The sequence below is a fragment of the Pelophylax lessonae genome, assembly GCF_965119305.1.
Source record: "Pelophylax lessonae genome assembly, chromosome: 6".
Taxonomy (NCBI): Eukaryota; Metazoa; Chordata; class Amphibia; order Anura; family Ranidae; genus Pelophylax; species Pelophylax lessonae.
The window spans coordinates 229,217,466-229,238,242 of NC_138773.1; the positions used below are offsets into that span (position 1 = coordinate 229,217,466).

The 20,777-nt window shown below is 42.9% G+C and overlaps 1 protein-coding gene across 1 annotated transcript in view; it reads left to right on the forward strand.

Moving 5' to 3' along the window:
* The first annotated feature begins 4,559 nt into the window (after positions 1-4,559).
* SH3BP4 (SH3 domain binding protein 4) overlaps positions 4,560-20,777 on the forward strand; it is a 33,204-nt gene continuing 16,986 nt past the window's right edge. The window contains exon 1 of the mRNA XM_082262005.1: positions 4,560-4,753. Within this exon, the coding sequence (XP_082118131.1) occupies positions 4,636-4,753 (118 nt within the window). The 5' untranslated portion in view covers positions 4,560-4,635. The remainder of the gene's footprint in view (positions 4,754-20,777) is intronic.

Below are 20,777 nucleotides of genomic sequence, written 5' to 3' on the forward strand. Positions count from 1 at the left end.
TAAAAAAAAAAAAAAAGTGTAAAAATTAAGAATTTTTCTTTGAATCGTCCACGTGCTCGCGCACCAAAGAACCGTAGCGCCAGCAAATGTAAACAGTATTAAAATCACACATGCGAGGTATCCTTGCGATCGTGAGAGCGAGAGCAATAATTCTAACAAAAGACCTCCTCTGTCACTCTAAACAGGTAATTTTTTGTAACCGCTTCCCACCCAAGGATGTACGGGTACCTTGGGTTTCAGTGGGTATACCCAAATGTATCCTGCACCTACAGGCATAATCCTGGTACCATTGTTTGCAGCTGGCAATTCTCTACAATGCAGAAGTAATCTGAGTGGCTAATCATTTCTGCGGGGGGGAGAAGGGGGTGCAATGCGGCAAAGGCTGCCTGGTACAGAGAGAAACTAACGTCGTTCCTCTCTCTGTAACCCTGGAAAACAGGAGCGACAAAATATTCATCACTTCCGGTTCTACCCCTTTGTTTAGCTGGCCACTAGCAGCCAGAGAGGCAGCTGATTGGTCCGATAGGCTGCATGGGGGGTCCAGAGGAGAAATTTGGGATCTTGGACCCCAAATCTCTCCATAAAGAGGACCTATCACGGCCATGCTGTCACAATGAATGTTGTTCATCCCTTGTGATAGTAATAAAGTTTACCACCGGAGGATTTTCCTGCTAAAAGACCAGGGGTTTTTTTTTTTTTTACTGCGTGACTTTAACGGACAATTGCGCGGTCGTGCGACGCTGTACCTAAACGTATTTCATGTACTTTTTTTCCCACAAACAGAGCTTTCTTTTGGTGGTATTTGATCACCTGTGCGATTTTTTTTTTTTTTTTTTTTTTTTTTTTTTTTTTTTTTTTTTTTTTGATCACGCGCTATAAACAAAAAAAGAGCGTAATTTTTGCAAAAACAATATTTTTCAATATTTTTCACTTTTTTTTATATGAAATTCCCCCCCAAAAAAATGTAAAAATCAAAATTTTTTTTAACATTTTCGGCCAATTTGTTTTATGCTACCTATGTAGTATTTTGATTGGTTTGCGCAAAAGTTATCGCGTTTACTAACAAAGGGAAAGATTTTTGTCATTTTTGGTGTTTTTTTTTTTAACGAGTAATGGCGGCGATCTGCGATTTTTTGCGACATTGCGGCGGACAGATCGGACCCTTGACTGACATTTTTGACACTTTTGGGGGTACCAGTGACATTACTGCAGTAATCAGTGCTATATATATGCACGGTTACTGCAAAAATGACACTGGCAGGGAAGGGGTTAACAGTATTGGACAGGGAGGGGTTAAGTGTGTCCTAGGGGCGTGATTCTAACTGTGCAGGGACAGGTCTACTAGTGTAAAAACAAAGATCAACAGTTCTACATAGTAGAACTGTCTGATCTTCACTTTTACACAGGGAGAACTGACAGGCGGCTTGTTTACATAAGCCGCTCTGTCTTTCTCCCGCTGTACCGGCGATCGTAGTGTGACCGGCGGACATCGGGTCCGCTAGTCACACTCCCGCACTCCTCCGTGAACGAGCCTCAGCGGGCGCGCGCCCTCCCGCTATTGGCTCTAGAAGGAGTGACAGGCGAGCGACGTAGACCTACGTCACTCTGCCTGGCCGGGGCCGACTGCCGCAGTAAATATACTGTGTGCAGTCGGCAACCGGTTAAAGCACGCTCCATCCCACCATGCTTCAGCGCAGCTGTGAACACACACACATACGTTACTCCTGCACGCATATGTAAACGGTGATTGCACCACACATATGAGGTATTGCTTCGAATGTCGGAGCAAAAGCAAAATGTGCGCGGGAGTGATGTAATCGCGCCCCCCGGCCAATCAGATGGCCGGAGGACGAGATCCAGGAAGCAGGTCGGCCGTCCTGTCGGCACTGAGGGGGCTTCATTTTTAGGTAAGTACTTCATAATGAGCTAGTATTCGATGCATACTAGCTCATTATGCCTTTTTGTCTTTACAGGTTTTTTTTTCTTCACATTTTTTAAATGGGCTTACTTCCTCTTTAAAGCGTCGCCTATGGAGATTTAAAAGTACCATAGTTTGTCGCCATTTGACGAGTGCATGCAATTTTAAAGCGTAACATCTTATGTATTTAATCGGCGTTGCATCACCTTTTACAATATACAAAAAAATTGGGCTAACTATTCAGTGAAGTGTATTTTTTTAAAAAAAAATTGCGTTTGAAAGACCGCTGCGCAAATTAACACGTGACTTAAAATATTGCAACGACTGCCTTTTTATTCTCCAGAGTCTTTTCACCTGTCCGAATACAAGAGCTCAGTGGGAGAGATCAATGAACTAACCTAACCTTCTTTTTTTTTTTTTTTAAGGCTCGGTTCACACTAGGTCGCTCCGACTTAGGGGGCGACCTGTGAAGTCGCGTGCAGCGCGACTTCGGCACGACTTGCACGGACTTCATAAAATTAATGTCTATGCAAGTCACCTCCAGGTCGCCCCGAAGTAGTACAGGACCCTTTTTCTAAGTCGGAGCGACTTGTGTCGCTCCGATTAGAACAGCTCTTGTACCTACACAATGGGAGCGTGACGGGCCGCGACTTGTCAGCCTGACAAGTCGGATCAATGTGAATGCGGTCTAAGGGCCGCTTCACACCACATGCAGTCCAGTGCGTTTTTTTTTTTTTTCTCTGCATCAAAAACCCATGGAAAGTAGGTTCTATGGTTTTCAAAGGCATACCTTTCACAGGCATACCGTTTACACCATTGCGTTTCAGTTCCAGGAAAAAAAGTAGAACATGCTGCAATTTTCCTCCACTGGACTGTACTGGAATGCTGTAAAAAGGAATTGGAAATGCACTTGAACACACATGTCCTTAGGGCCGGTTCACACTTGCGAAATTCGTATGGCTGAAATTCGCACTGCACCCTGCACTAAAGACGCACATGACCCTTTTTTCCAGCCGCATCAGGATCGGATCGCACAGTGGTTCACACTTGTGCGATCCGATCCTGTGCGAACTGTCAGATCGCACTGCGATATGCGATCAAACTGGGGGAGTCGTTAACATTTAATTGACACCCCCTGCGTATCGCATATGGCGAACTGCCAGATGTGCATTTGCGATGCAGGAACAGGCTGCGAATTCGCAGCCTTCCCGCATCGCACAAGTGTGAACCGGGACTTAAGGTTAAGAAAAAATAGAGGAAAAAATGCACTGGACCAAATCGAACACTCACTGGAACGCAGCAAAAAACGTGCATACAGAAAAGCATCTTGAATGCATCCGGACTGCGTTTTCTATGGTGTGGACTGGCCATAAGGGCTTATATCATAGGGCTTTTGCAACCATTTACGAGTCTTAGGGAGTGAGGTAGCCCAGGGACAGTATTTTGAGGATAGGTTTACTTTAAATGTCAGCTATAAACATTTGCTTTATCAACCAGGAAGATCTAAAGATTAAAACTAGTGCAGAAACAAAGGATGGTACAGATGATTGCATGTTTCCAGGGATAACATTTTCCAGGCAAACCTCATGAGAACCAGGAAAATCTAGGGCACTTGGTAAATGTGTAAGCAAGTTATCGTATACAACACATTCTACTTGGAACTCCAGGAATATTTTTTATTTTTGCATTTTTTTTTTTTTTTCCTGCCCATGCGAAAACTTTCCATACACCATCAAATATATCTTTGATATTCACGTGGTAGACCTAGGTACAAGTGTATTCGTGTAGAGTCCCTCAACAGCTGTATTTATTGAATGGGTCATCCGCTGTTTACCTATAACCATTGTGTGGATGGTAAATACAGGCCGTATTCCTTTTGGATACACCCTTTAGAAACCTTTTGTGAATATTATGTATGAGATCTATTGATCGTTCGTTTTTTGTGGCACTATCATTTTCATTCCCTCCAATTTTTAAAAAAACTAGCACAAACCGATTTTGCAAAAGTATCTCTCCTGCATCCTAAAAGTGGTAAAGAATGCTCCAAATTCATGTAGCGGTCTAGAACCTGTACCTGAATTTGGCTCATGCCGCGCCACTTTTAGAATGCACATGAGACACTTTCACAAAATCTTTCTAAGCCAGTTTTTCTCACTGTATGCCAAAAAAAGTTGGTCTTAAAATCTACTTTTACATTTGGCGCATTCATTGCAACACAATGTAAAAGTGGTGCATTTAAAACTACAGTATCTGAATTTTCTAGACCTATGCAAAAAAAATAAAATTCTCAGCCTTCTGTATATTAGATAATTACGCTAACTGGTTAACTTGAACATAGAAATTATTATTGTTATTGTATACTCTATCTTGAAGTATGCATCCAATATTGTTTTCTTGTATAACTTGTAACCTCTTTAATAAAAAAAAAAAAAAATTTGAAACCTAAAACTATCTGAATTTGATGCGAGTCGCTGTCAGAACCAAAAGTGTTGCAATTGCTTCATGAATTTATCTCAATACATTAACAAGAGGGATTAGTGCCAGCAAAGTGGCGCAGCAGCATTTGTTTTCATTTTTTCCTATAGTTTGCTTAGACATTTTCCCTAACAAACTCTGTTTTTATTTGCAGCTGCCTTTTCATTTTTGGTTGGTTGACTGGACAAGTCTCTCTTGGTAGCGGAAAATGACTTCCTGAGTAAACTGGCTCCCATACCACGATGGCTGCTCAGAAGATTCGATCTGCGAATGCCAATGGTCTGCCGCGTTGCAAATCTGAGGGGACGCTGATAGACATTAGTAGCAATGTTCCTGATCCAAACCTTACTGATGTGAAAGGTGAGTCATATTTAGTACTAATTCTTTACATGTATAAAGGAGTGTTCCATGCATGCCAAGTGATTTGGAAAGCTCTTTTGTAAATATCAGGGAAGTTCAGATGCGGAATATCACTTGAAGTGTACGGTGATTAGACGGATGAGCTGATCACTCAGTTTAAAGCTGAATTTCAGATGGGTTCAACCAATAAAGTGTGCATATTTCATACATGGCCAATCCCTGTGATAGTGGAGAATCACTGTAGTAGACGCCACTACTACAGTCATCTCGCTGTCTTCAGGGGTCCTGTGCCCAGTGGCTGCCCCTGCTGCTGTAACCACAGGGGACGCCCACCCAGCACAGGCCCCATTCAGAGAAAGCTTTGCATTTTCTTAAGGGATGCAAAGTGTTCTCTAATTGGATGAGGTGGAGCGATGATGTCACCACCTTGTTAAATCAAAAACATACCTGGATTTTACTTTTAATCTGCCAGTGGAGCAGCAGGTAACATTTGAAATGTGTTTTTTTTTTTTTTTTTTTATTTTGAATTGTGTGCATTTTTGGGGGGTTCAATATAAATCTACGCTCTAAGCATAATATGGAGTTCCTCTTACTGTATATTTGCATAGATTTCTATTGTGTTGGATGCCCAGAGTTACCCTTTCATTTTCACAGATGGTATTGTGAGCAATGCAGGGGAGGAAGGTGCTGGTCATGGCACTTCACATTGGAGCTGCAAGGTTATAGTTTATTCTAGAAGCTTTATTTAAAGGAACTGTAATGTCAGGAGGTTTATCTTAATGCATTCTATGCATTAAAGAGGTTGTAAAACAAAGAAAAAAAAACCTGTAAGACAAAGGCATAATGAGCTAGTATGCATCTCATTATTAAATACTTACCTTAGAACGAAGTCCCCGCAGTGCCACCTGCTCAGCGGTGACGCGGCCGACATGTTCGGCCGTCCTGGTTCGCGTCTGGTCATCTGATTGGCCGGAGGCGCGATGATATCACTGCGTGGGAGCCGCCATTTACGGCACAGGGCTCTGAAGGAACGGCACAGGTGGCGGTTCCTTCAGAGCGCATGCGCCAATGACGTCATCGGCTGCATTAAAAGTAAATATCTCCTAATCGGTCTTTAGTAGATATTTACAGTACTAATAGGTAAGCCTTATTAAAGGGTTACCTATAAGTACAAGTTATAAGAGAGGGTTTACAACCTCTTTAAGATAAAAAAAAAAAAAAAACCTTCTGTGTATAGCCCCCTCTTAGCCCCCTAATACTTATCTGAGCCCGTCTTTAGCCAGTGATGTGCACAAGTCCCTCGGCCGTCAGGAACTCTTCCTTCTGATTGGCTGAGGCACATTATCTTCCGTGGCGGTCAATCAATCAGAGCGAGGGGGCATGGCCGAATGGCAGCTACATGTCTGAATGGACACACAGAGATGCAGCTCGGGTGCCTCATAGCAAGCTGCTTGCTGCGGGGGCGCACCATAGGAGGGAGGGGCCAGGAGCAGAAAGAGGGACCCAATAAGAGGAGGATCTGGGCTGCTCTGTGCTAAACTAACTGCGCAGAGGAAGGAAGTATAACATGTTTGTAATTTTAGGAGAAAAAAAAAAGAGACTTTACAATCTCTTTTAAAATTGTAAAGTTTTGTGTGTTTTTAATTAAAAAAAAAAAACATGTTATACTTGTCTTCTCTGTGCAGTGGTTTTACACAGGGCAGCCTGGATCCTCCCTCTTCTCGGGTAACTCTTCGCTGGTCCTGGCTTCTCCCTTCTGTTGAGTGCCCCCACAGCAAGCAGCTTAGAGCTGCTGTTCGGGCCCGCCCCCTTTCTCTCCTGCTTAGCTAACTGACTTTGACAGTAGTGGGAGCTCCACGTCTGTGTCTCAGCCAATCAGGGGGGAGAGTCCCGGACAGCCGAGGGACTCATGGACATCGCTGGACAAAAAGGGGACTCAGGTAAGTATTAGGTCAGCTGCTCCACACAGCTTTTTATCTTAATTCAAAAAAATTATAAAAGAAGAGGAAAAAAAAGAGAGGAAAAAACCACCTGACTTTGCAACCCCTTTAATGTTCTGTCTGACTGTGCTGTCCCTCCATACACTTTCTACAGAGTACTGATGTGTGGAGGAAGGATTACCAGGTGAAAATAATGGAATTAAAGCTTTAAAAGGGAAACCAATGCATCTGCCACATTTAAGGACTGGTGGACAAAAATCTATAACATTTGTGGTCTTCGGTTTAGACACACTTTAAGGTCCAGTTGCTGTCATAAAATTAGATATGTAGTCCCATTTCTGCAATACAAGTCTTTATGAGAAAGCACCAAAGAGAAGTGTAGGAGCTGTTCACACTGAGAAGTTTTTCATGCATTTAAAAATAAAGTGCATGAAAAGCTCAAGAAAAATGCTTCCTATTAAAATCAATGAATGCTTTACACTGGGGTGGTGCGCTGGCATTGCAGTGAAAAAAATCCTGCATGCAGCATCTGGAGCATGTTTGGAGAGCTAAAAACAAGCATCCCAAAAATGCCCCTCTTCATTGAAATTAATAGGAAGTGCCTCAAAAATGCCCCACAGCGTTTTTGGAGCAGTTTTTGAGTCACGTGTCCCTAAATGCATACTATGTACAATACGCGGCTTTAGGCATGGTGTTGGGTTTTTTGTTTTTCTCCTGCCAGGAGTTCTGGCGTTGGAGGTGCTAAACACACTGTGTGCATAATAACACAAGAAAAAGTTCAGGCGCTGATCCAAAACACAATGTTCCTGTAATGTCCTTTTACAGAGTACACAATTGTGATAAAAATGTATCTGATGCACCACTGATCGCCCAATCCTAGACACGGGATGGTGTATGGGAAGATAGAAATGAAAAATAGGATGGCGCTCTAGTGTGCATATCTAGTACCTTAACACCCCCTGGAAGGGGAAGTGACACTCTCAGGTTTTCAGGAATTTTTTCATACATTTCCGTGGTTTTTGTTGGATTTTTTTTTCTTTTTATACCTATTATTTTTCTTATTTTTCTTATTTTTTAATTTTTTTTTAATTTTTTAATCTGTTGCTTCAGCTCCTGAGGGTTTTTCTATTGGCTGGTTAGCCTAATCCCACCTATCATTTGGCTTCTTATACCCTCCAGTTGCCCTTAGCCACAACTTGACAAAGCTACATTGTAGCGAAACATGTAGTTGTGGCAACAGGAGGCTTTAGAGAAACAAGCATAGCACTTCCTCCGCTCCATCCGGCCTCCTGTTCGTCTCCGTGGCTGACTCTCGGCTGATTTCCGGCCCTCCTTCGTGACGTCATCTGCGCGCGACTCCCGGTGTTCACGGCGGACGCGGCCGAACACAGGACCGTGCGAGCCCTCACAATCGAGGATTACCGCTTTAACCTGAGTGTCACTTCCCCTTCCAGCGGGTGTTGAGGTACTAGGTTCCCATGACCCTCATCAGGGATCCCTATATCATAGCCAGGAGACACAGAGGCTTCAAGGTCCGGTATGAACATATGTCTATTGTTTTATATTACTGTGGACATACCCAATAAACTTTCATAGACTGCATATATGAGCTTCAGTTGGAGTAATTTGGTTACATTTATGCACACTAGAGCGCCATCCTATTTTTCATTTCTTTCTACTCAAGTGTACATGAGGCCTAATTCTTAATGTAAAAGACCATCTCTGCTGAGAACTACTTTTTCAAATTTACCCGGCTGCTGAAATTTGAATGATATACTGGCTTTTTATATCGATCAGGGACTCTATCGACATGGTATCTTGGTAAAATTACTAGATCTATAAAAAGCCATATTGTGTCATGCTCCCCTAATGGATTCTCCGTAATGTAGAAGAAACTAATTGGGGAGTCCAGCTGTGAGGATGACCCCATTGTTCTGACCTTCTAGGGGGCACACAGATTAGTGTGGGGAAATCTCACTGTATTTTTGTATCGGATTTAACCCGTTGTTCCATATCGTGGCATTATCAGTGAATGAGTACATCACAAAGAACCAATTTTTATCCATGAAATAAAGAGCTTGCTTTGGTGTGAAGGGAAGGTCAATGTCCTTGTTTGTTCTTGCACGGACTTCAAAGAGCAGCAGTTGCTGTACTGCAGGCCTGGGACTATCACCGAGGTCACTTAAAATACACATCAGCCCTTTTCTCATAGCCAGATTGGGGCAGCAGGCAGAATTCACAAGGGATGTGCTTTTGGAAAAGTTAATTCTGTAGATATATGGATATGCGGAGGTGTCTGAAATAAATCCGCTTTGTCTCTTCCTGGTTGCAATGAAAGTAATCTCATTGTAGTACTGTACTTTTCCACTTTAGGATGCACTGTGGTAGTGCCATGGTTGTGTTTTTGAAGAAAATCCACTGCCATGATAAGTTGAAGAGGAGCTCCAGGCTCTCTTCCCCCCCCAAAAAAAAATTAAAATGAAAGGTCAGCAGCTACAAGGGCTGACTTTTAACCACTTCAATACAGAGCACTTTTATCCCCTTCCTGCCCAGGCCAATTTTCAGCTTTCAGTGCTGTCACACTTTGAGAGCCGGTTCACATTAGTGCGATCACAGAGATTGCATGTAATTCGGATCGCACTGCTCCTAAATTACATGTGATCACTGTGTGGTGCAAATTTCAGCCATACAGTTTATGTGGCTGAATTTTTTATCCGCAGCAGAATCGGATCGCATGGTGGTTCATACTAGTGCGATCCAATTCTGTGCAAACTTGCAGATCGCACTGCGATATGCGATCTCAACTGGGGTTGTCGTTAACTTTTAATTGACACCCCCTGCGTATCGCATATGTAAGTGTGAACTGCCAGGGGTGCGGATGCGATGCAGGAACACGCTGCATCGCAGAAGTGTGAACCCAGGACTGAATGACAATCGCGTGATCATGCAACACTGTATCCAAACTACATTTTTTATCATTTTATTCACACAAATAGAGTGTCCAGTTTTCTATTGCCCATGCATGAGTCGCACTGCCCCTTGTGAATGGTCCAGTAGTCTTCTGGGACCTGTGATGTGTCCCAGAACACTGCAGGGGAAGAGGGGGTCGGTTGAACTTCCGGCTTGGATCGCCTCAACGATCTGAGCCAGAAGTATGAAAGGGTACCTACTCCCCTGCCCCCCAAAAAAGGTGGTAAAGCGGCAGTTGAGGGTAGGAGAGCACAAACGAGTGGAGCTTCCCCTTTTGGGTGAAGCTCCGCTTTAAATCGGTATTATACTCAAAGCCAAAAATGTATTGTATTGCAGCTTACCAATTGGATGTGGTGGCTGCATCAGTTTTCTTTTCCTTTTTCTGGGTTTTCATCTGATGATCTGGCCCATACCACACCTCCTGTATTAGTAGGACAACTCTGGAGGAATGAGCACAGAAGGCACAGCAGACAGCAGCATTGTCAGTCTGGTAGTGTTAAATGCTTTAGAAGATTTAAATTCACTTACGAATTGAAGCCAAACTCCAGCTTGCACGTTCTAATCCGTTACAGCAAACCATTTTTTTTCCTTTTTTGGGATAAGTTTTGCATGAATAAATTAATGCTGATCATTTTAATGACCCCTGCCAGCATAAGTGGTTTGTCTCATCCTTATAAACTGCTACATTTTGCTAAACAGCTTGTGGTTTTAAATACACAGACTTGCTGGTTGGTTTACCACAGTGGTTCTCAATTCCGGTCCTCGGGACCCACTAACAGGCCAGATTTTAAGTATTACCTTGGGGGATGCAGACTAGAATACTGCAATCACTGAGCAGCAAATGAGATCACCTGTGATGTAATTTAGTTATCTTGCAAACCTGGCCTGTTGGTGGGTCCCGAGGACCGGAGTTGAGAACCACTGGTTTACCAGATGAAAAATAGAAGAAAGAAAGCCTAAAAAAGGAAACACATGCAGCCAATCCAAGCTGCAATATAATAACTGTTTGCTTTTGGGTGTAATACTGCTTTAAGAGATTTTTCAGTTTTGTTAACTTCAGTCTTTTTTGTTCTTTGGTGCTTCTGCATCATAAATAGATTTGGACTTTATGTTCCATAAACTGATTTCATGAGAGATTAAGGCTTCCAATAATTAAATTACCCATGAAACGCGTCAGTTAAAATAACTTGTACACTTATTTCGCCATGAGTTGAAATAACTTGTACAGGTTAGTGAGTTCACCCACTTTAATTTCCTTGCATGAAAAGACCATTTTCTCTAAATTGGTATAGTTCAGTTCATCCATCAGCGTGTCTCGAACTGTATGCAGCACAGGCCAGTGCTATTTTTATTTATGGTATAAAACCTTGAAACCCTTAGGCCCAATTCACTCTTGTGCGATTTGTCATGCAACTATGGACCCTAAAGTCGCACACCATGTTTCCATATGATTATGGTTTTATATCTGAGCAACTTCAAAGTAGTTCCTGCACTACTTTGGTCTGACTTTCATGTGACTTGAGATTCATAGACCTCAAAGTAAACCCTCTAAAGTTACGTGAAAGTTGCACCTGGGTGATATAGATGCGATTTGGGTGCGACTTGTAAAAAAGAATGTCGGCAATGAAAAAAAACCCTCTGCCCATATCACCATCCAGCACCATTTATACCCTGTTTGTTTGTTTGTTTTTTTTAAATTACACTCTCTATCATTCATTGACAGATGCAGCTCCATATTCTTCTTGACGATTGGGTTATGCTGCCCCATACAGGAGTAGGACAATAGGCAGGAAAAACTTTACCTCGCCTATGGGGCAGTCACTGTAGGCAAAAACACACTCACTCTGCTATAGGATTGAGTTTGTTTCTGCCTAGTTTAGGAGTAGGACCTAGTTCCTGGCTGTGAATTCGGACTTGGCTTTTTTTTTTTTTTTCCTATATTAAATGGAACCTTTGTTAAAAATTTTTTACATTTTTTAGCTAGTTATGTTCCTGAGAGAACTTCAATCAACAGCCGAGCGTGTGCAGGTTATAGCCCCGTGCTAGGCCTCGCTACGACAGAGCCCCAGTGGATGGGGGTGGCCCGTGAGCGAAACACCTTGCCGGGATGCACACGACCTGGTTTGGCCGGAGTCACAGTGTGCCCCTTGGCTGACAGCCCCCCCACCCCGAGTGGAAAGGTAGTCTGTCCATAATGGTGCCCACCTGATTGTCATTGGTATGGTAAATGGTGTCCCCACCCCCCCCCCCCCCATAGCTCTTGCAGTCTCGGGGTGGATGTTGGCCCCTCCTTGGGATGGTCGGACCCCTGGGTTCCCTTCTATTTTCCCTAGCCCCTCTAACAGTCACGGCCTTTTGGCCCCAACATAACCCCATGCCCCCCCCCCTCTCGGGGGTTAGGTAGGAGCTGGCTTTGTCACTTGCACCAGTAAGGGGAGGTGGATGCGGTTGTTGCTGATTGGGCTGTCCGGATCGCTCCCGGGGTCTTTGAGCAAGTTCCCGCCCCCCCTGGGGGTTAGCGACTGGGGCAGGGACGGCCCTTGGGCTCCCTGAGGTGGTAATAGGGTTGGGGGGGAGCAAGTGTTTCTTCATCCGTGGGTGTGCACCTCACGTGTTTGGGTCGGGCCGAAAATTTAGTCTGCGGCTTTGCAGCCTAATCATGGCTGTCCGGGTACTTGGACCAAGCTGACCGAGATGAGGTGCCTGACCAAGCTGGCTGATGGGTAAACATTGAGGCAGCGGCTTGTGTCTGAGTGACTGACCAGGCTGTCCGAGCTCCTAATGAGCTGTCCAAGCTGCTGATCAAGCTGACAGAGCTGATGGCGGACTCGCAACCGGATCGGGATCAAATTTAGGCCGTGGCTTTGCGGCCTACTCGTGGCTGGCTGACCAAGCCGTTGACCAGGCTTTTTGAGCTGCTGACCAGGGTAATAGACCAGCGGATGGGCATCAGCCCTTCAAACCCCCCCAGAGGGGTGGACATATAGACTGCCTGGCGCCCCCCTTAAACTGGGGGGCGCCGTGGGGGCATTGTTGTGTGGGGGTACTCTGTCTGCATCATGGATCCCTCTTACCCTTTATAGGGGGCTATGTCCTTTGATGTCATTTATGGTGGGCGACCCTTAGGTCTAATAGGTCTTTTTGTGGAACTTTAGCCGGCGTCTCTTTGTGAGACTGTGGTCGGCGACCTCCCCTGCTTGTTATGTTCTCAGGGTGAGCTTGGCATATAGCGACTCTACTGGGTCTGCGTCCACGCACTTCGGGTGCTCTGCGGTGAGGATGATTCTTTTTTTTTTTTTTTTTTTTTTTTTTTTTTTACTGCACATGCAAGAGCGCTTGTAGATGCACCGGTTATATCAGTGCAGAACGCCCCCAGGGTCTTCAGGGGCCCGCAGATCCCCTTTTCATGCCTACAGTGACAAAATTGTTGCGAGTCATTGGAGTTCTAACCTTAATAATGGTAACCACGCATGTATTGGCTAAAAAGCTGGTCTGCGGACCAGGCTTCTAAAAAGGTTCTATCAGATCTCTCCTTTTACGGGGGACTGCCTATTTGGGTCTTTGTTGGAGGAACTGATCAAAGGACTCACAGGTGGGAAGAGTACTATTTATCCTCTATCCACTAAGGACAAGTCACTGCGTAATAGACTGGGCCCTTTTTTTTTTTTTCAGCACACAGGTGGCCCCTTCGTGCCTTCGGCATGCTGGAGAAAGGACCTAAGCCATTTAGGTCATCAGGGGGTTCCAAGAAGACGTGGTCGGATAAGCCGAGAACAGGCCCCTCCAGATCTGCTGACAAATCTGTCTGTATGAAGGGATGCCTCACTGGTATCTGGGGTGGGGGGACGTTTTTCGTTTTTCTGTCTGGAACCAGGGACCTCCTTGATTCAGGACAAATAGGCCCACGAGCTGCTCTGATCGGGTTACAATATGGAATTCAGGTCTCGACCGTCGGACAGATTCTTCCCGTCCAATCTACGCCTTTCTTCAGATCGGTTAAGGGATCTACGAGGGTGGTACATGATCTGCTGCCACAAAGGGTGATTGTGCCGGTTCCCTCTCGGGAACACTTTCAAGGGTTTTATTCAAACCTGTATACTGTCTCCAGGAAAGAAGGGAAAGTGCGCCCAATTCTGGACCTCAAGGCTCTGAATCACTTAGTGCGGGTACAGAGGTTTCAAATGTAGACCATTCGCACGGTAGTGGCGTTCCTACACCAAGGGGACTTTTTGGCCTCTATAGATATCGAGGACACATATCTGCACATCCCTATTTATGCTGGACACCAGCTTTTTTTCACTTCGCTGTAGGAGAGGAACATTATCAATTTGTGGCGTTACCCTTTTGTCTCACCTCCGCCACCAGGGTCTTCACCAACGTGTTGGCTCTGGTATTGGCATTACTGTGACAGTTGGGGATTGCGATACTAGGGTACCTGGACTATCTCCTCTTAAGAGTAGACTCTCAGTTCTGGTGGGCGATCTGTCAATCACTAAGGGGGTTTGGTGTAACCAAAAACTGCGCAAATGGTTCAACCGTGTATATAAATATATATAAAATATAAATATATGTGAATAAATAAATAAATAATTATTTTAAAGGAATTGCTTCCTTATAGTGAGCAGCAACAAAAAAGCAAATGTGCTGAACGATTGTTTAAAAGAAGGAAAGTGTCGCGCTCAAACATAAATATAAAGTGCCTGTGCAGATATTAGATCAACAATTCATAATTAGTACCAATCCAAATTCAAAACATCAATCAATCTGTGCCCAACATTATAAAGTGCAAACAGTCCATATGCAGCATCAACCAGTCCACATATCATTCGTGTCACACAATGTAGCAGAGACTTGATAGTTAGTGCAGATTAAGCTTTCACCTCCACACTTCACCCAGTGATCTAGTAAGGTACTCCTTACCGGAAATATATGACCCCTTGATTATAGGGGGGTCACATAGACATTTTCTCCAACTCAATGCACGATCCTCACCTATTGTGTGACAGAGGAGCTGAGGATCGTGCATTGAGTTGGAGAAAATGTCTATGTGACCCCCTATAATCAAGGGGTCATATATTTTAACCTAATCAGTCGTTTCTTCTTAAGGTGGTTTCTGATTTCCATTGATGAAGACATTGTGCTGCCTTCACTGTGTCCTAAGCCCAAGCATCCCGAGGAAATTGCCTTGCATTCTTTGGCTGTGATTTGGGCAATTCTTCTTTGCCTGGCAGTTACTGAATCTCATGAAATCATACTCCTCCTCTTTTGTCCTCACAGAAGGACCTCGGAAGGGATTGACTGCATCTGCTGCGACCATATCCAGAAGCATCAGGTAGACAGTGGTACAGGCGTATTCACTTAAGGGTCAGGTTCCACCTTTCCCTGTAAAGGCGCATTCTGCTAGGGCGCTGTTTCCCTATTGGGCCTTTCGCCATCAGGTGTCAGTAATACAAGTTTGCAAGGCGGCAACAGGGTCGTCTGTGCACACGTTCACTAAATTCTACAAAGTAGATGTGTTGGCTTTCTCGGATGCTTTTTTTGGCCATAAGGTTTTGCAGGCTGCTGTTTAAAAGAGCATTTTTTTTGAGGGTGTATGTTTTTAATAGGGGAGCTCCAGTTGTTCCTGGTTGAGCTCCATGTTACCTGGTTGCCTAAGTTTAGCCTTTTGGGGAATTGCGTTCTTTCTCTGCGTTGTTTTTCCACCCCTCATGCAAATACTGCTTTGGGACGTCCCAATGGTTAAGAAGAATATGGAGTCTGTTAATAAATGATAGAGAAAACTGGATTTTTGACTTACCGTGAAATCCTTTTTTCTGAAGTTAATTGACAGACGCAGCACCCGCCCCTCTATTTCTAAATGGGTTGGAGTTTTGTACTTCTGACACTACTTGCAACAAAACTGAATCCTGTAGCAGAATAAGTGGGTGTTTGCCTTCAGGGACTGCCCCATAGGCGTGGTAAAGTTTTTTTGTTTTTTTTTTTTTTGTTTTTCTGCCTAGTGTCCTACACCTGCAGGAAGCAGCATAACCCAATGGGTAAGAATATGGAGCTGCCTCAGTCAATGAACTTCAGATAAAAAAAAAAAAAAAAAAAAAGGATCTTACGGTAAGTCAAAAATCCATTTTTTTGGTGGAGTATGGGGTACTATGCACCCCATACTCATTCATATGGGGGTGGTGGTGGCGACAGGATCTGGGGCCCCAGCTTCCCAGGCCTGCTCCTTAACAACCACCTTTTCTTCACCCAGAATTTGAATTGGTTCATCAATTTTCGACCAATGTAAATCCAAATCGTTCTCAAAATTTGGAGAGCTTTAGAAAATAAAGAAACCAAATAAAATGAAGTTTTCCGTTCTGCACATGTCTAACGACTGACTATTAACATAGGTCAAAGCCAGTCGTGACCAAGTCGCAGGGGAAATTTGCACAATTTTTAAGTCGCACAAGTGTGAAAGGTTTCTTAATTGCTAGGAATTTAAAATTGCACTAAACTCTGGTATAAAAAAACAAAAAAGAAAATCTATTGAAGCAGGTAGTCTTGATTTGGAAAAGTACCTTTCTTACATTGCTCATAGCCTCCTCCAAATTTCCATTTTGTTTTTTTTTTTTTTTCCGCTTCACATCGGATGGTCATGGCTTTCTTTCTCTGTCCCACTGTATGTAGGAACCTAGCCACCCCTCTCTTGCTCACTTCCTAGATTGACTAGGGACCATAGGATGTGTAGTGTGCATAGAACAGTGACCACAACTATCATGCACTGCTTCATCCAAACAAACAGAAGTGAGGGGGAAAAAGTGGTTTGGAAGCTTACGGAGGACATTACAAGGAGGCAGAAAAACACTGCAAGAAACCATTTTATGACAAATGGATTAGAGGGCCATTAAGTACAGGATGTGTATAGATTTATTTAAAGGCGTTTAAAGGTACACCTTCCAGTGGGGAAGAGTGTTTCAGTGACAACTAATTAGGTATTTCTAGTTATGCATAGAACATCAACAATCAAAAACAAAATTGCTGTAAGACCATTTATTATGCAACTTTCTTTCCTTCAACCACAAGTTGAATTAAAGTTAGGTTAAAGGTAAGTAAGAGAAAAAAAAACAAAATATGTCATACTTACCTTCTCTGTGCAGTGGTTTTGCACAGACCAGCCCTGATTCTCCTCTTCTTGGGTCCCTCGCCTGCGCTCCTATGGGGTCAACTAGGCAGCCTCACTCCTGAGCTGCTGCCACACACACACACACACACACACACACACACACACACACACACACACACACACACACACACACACACACACACACACACTGCTGTCAATCACAGCCACTGAACCAATGGGGAAGCAGAGTCCCCCCCAAGAGCTGAGGTTCTCGTGAACATTTCTGGATCGGGATGGGGCTAAAGTAACTATTAGGGGAGCTGGGGGGCTGCTGTGCAGAGAAGGTGGTTTTTACCATCATGCATAGAATGCATGATGGTAAAAAAAAACTTAAGCCTTTAGAATTACTTTAAAGAAAATTGCTTGATTCCTCTATCAACACGGTCATTGCTGATGGGGGGGGAACTGATGGGGGGGGAATCCCTCCCACCGAACTGATGGGGGGGGAATCCCTCCCATCCCTCCCACAGCACTATTGTGTTCTGCCAATGGCAAGCCTTCCCCACCTGCAGAATATAATGATCAGTGCTGGCGAGAGGAAAAAAAAAGGCAAGCTGGTTGTGCTGAAGTCGATCAATAAATCAACTTCAGTACAACCAACCTGCCCATAGACTGACTGAAATTTGGCCTGTTTCTGCTGAACCAGTCAAATTTCGGGCAGTCTATGGCCAGCTTTACTGTGTTTTTTTTTTTTTTTTTTTAGGAACCCCATACTTCTCTTTTAACAAGTGCTATCTCTTGTCTTTTGAAAGGTGTTTGTTTGTGTTTTTGTGTTTTTTTTTTTTTTTTGTATTGCTATTGGTGATGGGAGGCAGCAAAGAGAAAGTAAATTTAACAGTACAAGTAGTATACTCCTCCGGCTCTTCTACTGCTCTGTTAAATGGAGACTTATTAAAATTGGAGAAATAAATGAACATGCTGATTTTAGCATCTTGCAGTAGTTTAATTATTTTGCTTTCGCATGTTGTCTAGAATCGCTCTTTAAGGAATTCCTAATGAAACACCGTTGCAGGCATTTATTGTGACATGTAAAATTTGAGGGTAATTGGTTAGAACTTTCCCATCATTTTGAACTGAGCAGTTCCGAATATCTTTTAGACTGTAACTGCCCTAAATGATCATTTGCACTGATAACATTTCTCAGTCATCTCTAGAGAATAATTATTTAACCATCTGGAAATTATTCCTTATATTATATATCATCTCTGAACATTTGTATGTCTAAATTTCCGCATTGTCTAAGGCTATTTATCAAATCCTTTCAAATCGCCCTATTGTAGACGAGTGAGGGACAATAAATCAACAATAATGTGGTTACTAAGCAGAAATCCCAGCCTGCATATATAAACAAATATGGCAGCATCTACAGAAGTATTTATTTATTTTTTATGACAAAATTATAAAATTATTAGACCACAAAAAAATATTACATATTTTCATCAACAATTTTTCCCATACCCTCATTTCCCGATCCATCCTCTTGGACTCCCTACAACTCCACATCATTTTCAACCTATTTATTTATTTATTTTTTTTAAATATTACCACTTTTCCCATATTCCAGAAATTTTTCTTCTTGATCTTTTTCTTTACGTCTCAAATATTATATATATATATATATATATATATATATATATATATATATATATATATATATATATATATATATATATATATATATATATATATATATATATATATATATATATATATATATATATATATATATATATCTCTATCTATATATATATATATATATATATATATATATATATATATATATATATATATATATATATATATCTCTATCTATATATATATATATATATATATATATATATATATCTCTATCTATATATATATATATATATATATATATCTCTATCTCTATCTATATATATATATATATATATATATATATATATATATATATATATATCTCTATCTATCTATATATATATATATATATATATATATATCATTTTAAACCATTCCCTTTTATTGTAGGTCTTTCTGGATTCAGCCATTTTTTTGGTATTACTCCTTTTAGGGCTTGCACGCGCGATCCGATTAGATCCGCCTGTCAGTTTTTTAGGCGGATCTGATTGGATCCTCCATGCAGCTCTATGGGGCAGCGGATGTCAGCGGAGACACCTCCGCTGACATCCGCTGCCATCCGTATTCAATCCTGTCCGTGAAATCTGGACGGATGGAAACCCTATTTTTCCATCCGTTCAGTATTCGGATCGGATCTGATGAGAGCAGACAGGCGGTCCGCTCTCATCCGATCCCCCATAGAGGGCAGCGGGGGCTGAGACACCTCCCTCTCCGCTCTGCAAGCAGAGACGGAGCGGTCATCCGCCGGCTCAGCGGGGATCGCGGATCGATCCCCGCTGAGCAACACGGATCCGCCTATGGAGGCGGACCGTGTGAAAAGAGCCCTTGGCTACGTTGTTAGAGTGTCACCACTGTGCTTTAATATTAATTTATTTTATTTGTACTTTGGAAAAGGCAGAGCCACGGATTATTGGGTATCTTTGTTTCCGTGATCTCTTCTATATATTGTCTCAATTCCCGCCAGTAATCCCTTATCTTTGGGCATTCCCACCATAAGTGGGCCATAGTGCCCATAGTGTACTACCTCTCAAGCACAGAGGGGATTTTCCTGATTTGGCATTTATGTGCTTTAACCGGGGTTATGTGCCATCTTGCCAGACATTTGGAATTCATTGCTATGCTGTTTAGATCAACCGAGCAACGATGTACGGCTCCCAGTATTTTATTTAGTTGTTGCCCAGATAACGGAGTACCCAATTCCCTTTCCCATTTTGCAATGAATGGAGGAACTCTCGGCTCCGCTACTCCCGTGAGAATTGAGATCTGTGCTACACAATGTTTAGCGGACTTATGTATGCATTTTAACCCCTTCCCACCCAACCCTGCCATCCCTTTAAGTGGGTCTGTACAGATGGGAGGAGGGTAGATCAGACTTCCCGATCACATGACCATTGTGATACTGTCACAATGGTCACATGATTAGGAGCCAATTCTAACGAGAGCCCAAAACCGGTCTATGGCTGCTCGGCTTCTTTGCTGGGAGCGCACAATGATTGCATTCATAGCACAAAAACCTTGGCCGTCCATGGATGCATTGTGTTGGTGTCCACCCTCTTTGTCGCTGCATATGTATAATGTGGGCGCCAAGAGGTTAACACTCAATATATCTCATGGAAGGATAATGACATCACCAACATCAAAAAAAGAAAAAAAACTGATCGGGGTTATAACACTCCATTCTCTACCCAAAAGTGGAAAAATATTTTGCTTTTAGTTAATTTTAATGAGTTACTGGCCTTTTGCACAAGGTTTTGTGCGCTATAGTGAACTAAAATCGGCATCAGGTGATTCTCTCTCACCATAAAGTGTAATAATGCACAGCATGTTTGCACATTATGGCCAGATAACGCCCACCGTGCCCTCCTTTTTAGTGTTGATAGGTCCAGGATCTTGTCTTAACATTGCTATATACCTTTACATATTTCTACAGACTTTTGCGTAAGGACAGGGATTCTTTGCATATATTGCAATACAAGTTCAAGCTGACCAGCTACATCAGTGATTCCTCTCTAACTTTTTATCAGCTCATGTGGATGTTAGCACAGACCTCCCTCCATTTCTGTTGCATAGTGCAGGCCAGTGACCAGACCTGTAGCTCTCACTTAATGGTCTTTGTCACATATTGGCACTTTATGTCTTTTAGGTATGCGATACTCAACAAAATATTTGCACAGAAGAGTAGGGACTGGCCAGAGAGGGATCGCATATACATATGCCATTTGGAAAAAGCACAAACCTCTGATTTCAGTTGCTTAAGTCGATACCACCTCCCAACACTGCTGCTTCCAGGTCCCACAGCTCTTCTTTTTAGCTATTGGATGGCCACTAATGATGTAAC